This window comes from Lactuca sativa, chromosome 2, assembly GCF_002870075.4.
Source record: "Lactuca sativa cultivar Salinas chromosome 2, Lsat_Salinas_v11, whole genome shotgun sequence".
Lineage (NCBI taxonomy): Eukaryota > Viridiplantae > Streptophyta > Magnoliopsida > Asterales > Asteraceae > Lactuca > Lactuca sativa.
This window is the reverse complement of record NC_056624.2, coordinates 161,849,276-161,854,020: the sequence shown is the minus strand read 5'-3', so window position 1 is coordinate 161,854,020 and position 4,745 is coordinate 161,849,276. Positions and strand designations below refer to the sequence as shown.

At 32.1% G+C, this 4,745-nt stretch overlaps 1 protein-coding gene across 1 annotated transcript; it reads left to right on the top strand.

Annotated features, from left to right (window-relative positions):
- The first annotated feature begins 842 nt into the window (after positions 1–842).
- Positions 843–4,536, top strand: LOC111915973 (protein PIN-LIKES 3). The gene is made up of 11 exons (XM_023911604.3): positions 843–1,134; positions 1,422–1,556; positions 2,447–2,526; positions 2,600–2,724; positions 2,839–2,960; positions 3,047–3,220; positions 3,301–3,387; positions 3,627–3,727; positions 3,882–3,934; positions 4,019–4,207; positions 4,316–4,536. Exons 2-11 carry the CDS (start codon positions 1,422–1,424, stop codon positions 4,438–4,440), a joined length of 1,191 nt encoding a protein of 396 aa, XP_023767372.1. The 5' UTR covers positions 843–1,134; the 3' UTR covers positions 4,441–4,536.
- The last annotated feature ends 209 nt before the right edge of the window (positions 4,537–4,745 follow it).

Genomic DNA, 4,745 nt, shown 5'->3' with positions numbered 1-4,745 from the left:
AAAATTTATTTGTAATATCTATTGCCTAATTTATTAAATTATTAATTTTTTTATCATTACTCGATAATTACCTTATAATTTAATTAAAATTATTTTTACCTTTCTAATCCGTGGTGCTCACGAGTTATAAACTAGTTACACAAATTTAGCTCTACTTGCATGCTTATGTTAATAATGTGTGTAGCGCACAGGGTTTGAAAAAAATCGTCAACTAAAATAGGTTTTAGTCGGTTGATGGCATTTATATTGTGTTATCGAGTGAAACTAAAAATACTTTATCTTCTAATTTATATTCCAACATAACGTCTTTTATCCTTTTTCTTAGATTCTCACCAATATATGGATAACCAAATAATTTATTTTAAATGTAATAGTATGTTTCATCATTAGCCAAAAATCCGAGGGGAACCAATGTGCGATAACAACTAAGAAAGAACCAACATTTTCATGTTGGCAGTCCAAATATACACAAGTAAGCGACATCGAAAAAACCTGCATGATAACAACTAAAAAACAGCCGTTTTCTCGAATCTGCATGTTATATAACGGCTAGTAAAAAAACCTGCGGTCCGGTTAAAATTGAAATGGTTATTCAAAATACTGGTCTGATATATATACCGGTTCAAATGTACACCGGTTCTAGCCATGGGGTCTTCCATGTGCATCCAATGTGAAGCCCATTAGATCCATATAAAAACTATACCCATACATAAGGCCATAACAGACAGACAGAAGAAAACAACAAAAACAAATAAATAAAATATCGAGAAAATAAGCAAATAAGTTGACAACAATCGTATCATATTCTCTGAAGTTTGATCTTTTCATTCTTGTTTTCTTATAATATAATATTTTTTATTTTTCGTCTTTTATCTCCCACTAAAAAGTTAGAATTGAACTATAATTTCTTTGAATCTAAATCGTCAAACCCTGATGTCGGTTTGTCTCTGATTCTTAATTCATCCATCCATGAGGAGCGAGTTCCCAAAAAAACCGAAGGAACTTTTGCTTCATATCTCATTCCATATTAACTATCGTTTTTAAGTCAATGAACTTTTTGTTGCAGATTTGACAGTTATTAGTTCTAAATTTGTAGAAAAGAGCTGCCTTTAATACACAATCTTGATTCTTGAGGTAACAATCTTTTTCCTTTGTTTTGTTGTTCTGATCCTTTCACGATTTTATCAGTAAAATATAACCGATTGCTTTCTTGAAGTTTCAATATCTCTAAGCATGTTTTGCACATGCATGTGTTTTGTTCTCTTTTAATATCATAATGCTACCTAAAATTTCAGATCACTATATACCCTATTTCTTCTTCACTTTCTTTATATACACCAGTTCTTTGACTTCATAAGTGTAATCAGATTTTGATTATATCTCTTCTTTTTTGGGAATTCTGAAAACAGTTTGTTTTACAGATGGGGTTTCTGGATCTGTTTTCTGCTGCTTCTATGCCTATTCTCAAGGTTCTGATAGTTACTGCACTTGGCTCATTTCTTGCACTGGATTCTATTGATATCTTGGGACAAACTACAAGGAAGCAAGTCAATAATGTAAGTTTTTAACTCCCCTTTAGTTATTCAAGAAAGCTTACCTCAGCAATTTAAGTTAGAGATCGTTGGTTGTGCATTGTTGACTTGTAATGTACAAGTCGGTATTGCACTTTAGGACTAGTCCTCCCTGCATTTTCGTGGTCCCTTTTTCTTAGACCATCTTCAATGCATTAAACTCATATGAGTTTAATGGATTGACACATATACATTCCACTCACTATACAACTTTACTCATTAAACTCTACACTCCATTAAACTCTATATAATTTAATAGATTGTCACATCATTTATTATTTCTTTTTGTTTATTGTTATTTAAAAAAAATTAATTAGCATGAAATTAAAAATTAAAAACTACAATTAAAATTAACATTAATTTAAAATAAAAAATAAAAAATTATATATATATATATATATATATATATATATATATATATATATATATATATATGTGTGTGTGTGTGTGTGTCTCTGAGAGAGAGAGAGAGGAGAGAGAATATAGAGTTCAATGGGGATTGAACTCCCCATTCCATTGAATCCTAATCATTTTTCTAAAATAGGGATTTTGGGTTTAATGAGATTAAACTCCCCATTAAACCTCCCATTGAACTCCCATTGGAGATGGCCTTAAGCTTACTAATTGTACAAAATCTTGGTAGTTTAATGGAAGATTCAGTTTTTCTGATTATGGAATTCAAATACCCATGTTCAAGAAAGCTGCCTATTTGATTAAAGATTTGATTTTTCTGATCATGGGACTAGTATAATAAGATTTTGATTTCATGGCTCTAATTTCGAGTCTCTCTTTGCGAATTATAGAAATTTCTAATTATGATTAAAGATACGAATTTTCTAAATTTAGACTCATAATACTCCTTCCTGTTTGATCAGATTGTGTTCTTTGTGTTCAATCCAGCACTTGTGAGCAACAATCTTGCTAGAACAATCACTCTCGAAAGCATCATTTCTATGTAATCTTTCTTCAATGGGTTATTAATTTTGTTGTCATTCTTTGAAGACTAACTGTTAAATTAAAAACTTCAGGTGGTTTATGCCTGTGAATATTCTTATTACATTCATAATTGGGTCAGCACTTGGATGGTTGCTTTTGATAATCACTAAACCACCTAAACATCTAAAGGGCCTCATCCTTGGTGCATGCGCAGCTGGTAAATTGCTTGCATCTTGATGAATATATATAATTTTATATTAAGAACATAAATAAATAAACTCCTATAAGTTGACAAATTTTTAAATTTTTGGATCTTGATTATGAATGATAGGAAACATGGGAAATTTGCCTTTGATTATAATCCCAGCTGTATGCAAAGAGCAAGGAAGTCCCTTCGGTGATCCTGATGTTTGCCATGAGTATGCCATGGCTTATGCTTCATTATCTTTGGCAGTATGTACTTTTACATTGAAAATTTCTAGGTGATTATTTGTTAATTTAAATTCTATATATCATAACAACATATATACGTTCATCAGATTGGAGCCATATATTTGTGGACTTATGTGTACAACCTAGTACGGATATTCTCGGGTCATTCCCAAGATACTAGCAACACTGTTGTCAAAGAGACAGTAATCATCCAAGAGGATTTGACTGAAACCTTGCTTCCATCATCTTCACTTACTGTTAACAAGAAGGGAACAATGAAGGTTGTTTTTTGCTTTCAATGGAGTGATCCATAGATATTGAACTGACAAAAAATTTAAAATGTTATATATATATGCATCAGGTATTAGAGAGAATGAAGCAACATTTGGGGTATATTTCAAGTCGGGTTAATTTAAAAGTGTTGTTCGCACCATCAACCAATGGAGCGGTATACATTAACCCTTAAAGCTACATTTCCAATCCAACTCTATCTTTGATGTAAAAGCTAGAGTTAACATGCTCTTTTTTCTATATCAAAACAACAAATACTATTACTCCAAAACTATAGTAATACTATTCATGTACACAAATAATAGAGTTAAAGTTACACTTGTCATATTTATTGTCCTATTTAACCTGGAACGTATATACACACACATAACAATTTGTTTCTTTTGAATCATAAAGATTGTGGGTTTCATTGTGGGAACAATCGCGCCAATTCGCAGGCTATTAATAGGCACCACAGCTCCTCTTCGGGTGATACAAGATTCTGCATCGTTAATAGGGTATAGTCTTTTAAACTATGTCCAGATTTTTCATTTAGTAGGTCTCGTGAATTTCTCTTCATTTTGTGGGTCCGATTATAATATGAGATCATGCATGGAACCCACAACAAAAGAAACTTAGTTAACACTAATGGATCCGATTCCCATGTGTCAGGGATGCCGCAATTCCAACTACTACATTGATTTTGGGTGCTAACCTCTTACGAGGTAAGTAAACTTAGATTTGTTATATGATTGAATTTTCATGTAGTCAGTTGATTGAAATTAGTAGACACAATATGCATTTGGCAGGTTTGAAAGGATCATCTCGTGTTTCGTTATCAATTGTGTTTGGAATTGTAGCAGTTCGGTTAGTTGTGTTGCCACTTTTTGGCATTTTAATCGTGAAGGGAGCCGTTTATGTGGGCTTAGTGCATGCAGATCCTCTTTATCTATTTGTTCTTCTCCTACAGTTTGCGCTTCCACCTGCGATGAACATTGGTATGACTTATGCGACTACATGTTTTTGAAATTTCTTTATCTGTTTTTCTTGGATAATGAATAATGATGACAAGTTGTGAATTTTTTTAATATGGTATTTATTGGTAGGTACGATAACACAGTTATTTGGAGCTGGTGAGAGTGAATGTTCAGTGATTATGTTGTGGTCTTATGGTTTGGCTTCAGTATCACTCACCCTTTGGTCGATGTTCTTCATGTGGCTTGTGGCTTGATTCATTATTTTATTTGACTGATACCAACTTGTTTGATTGCCAATCAAAAGTTTTGTAAAATAGTCACTTTTAATCTTAAAATATGTTGTCATCAAATTGAACTACCAAACTATTCATAAAGATTCAATTGGTACGAGAGTCGCTCAAAATTATCAAAATATGAAATTGCATGAGGTTTTATTTTTTAAAACCAACTGACAATAGAATTGAGTATTCATCGCCTTATATTCTAGCGTCAAATTTCTCTTTTAATGATATGGGATTATGTTTAGATAAAAAACAGGATTTCAATCGGATTCAGGAAA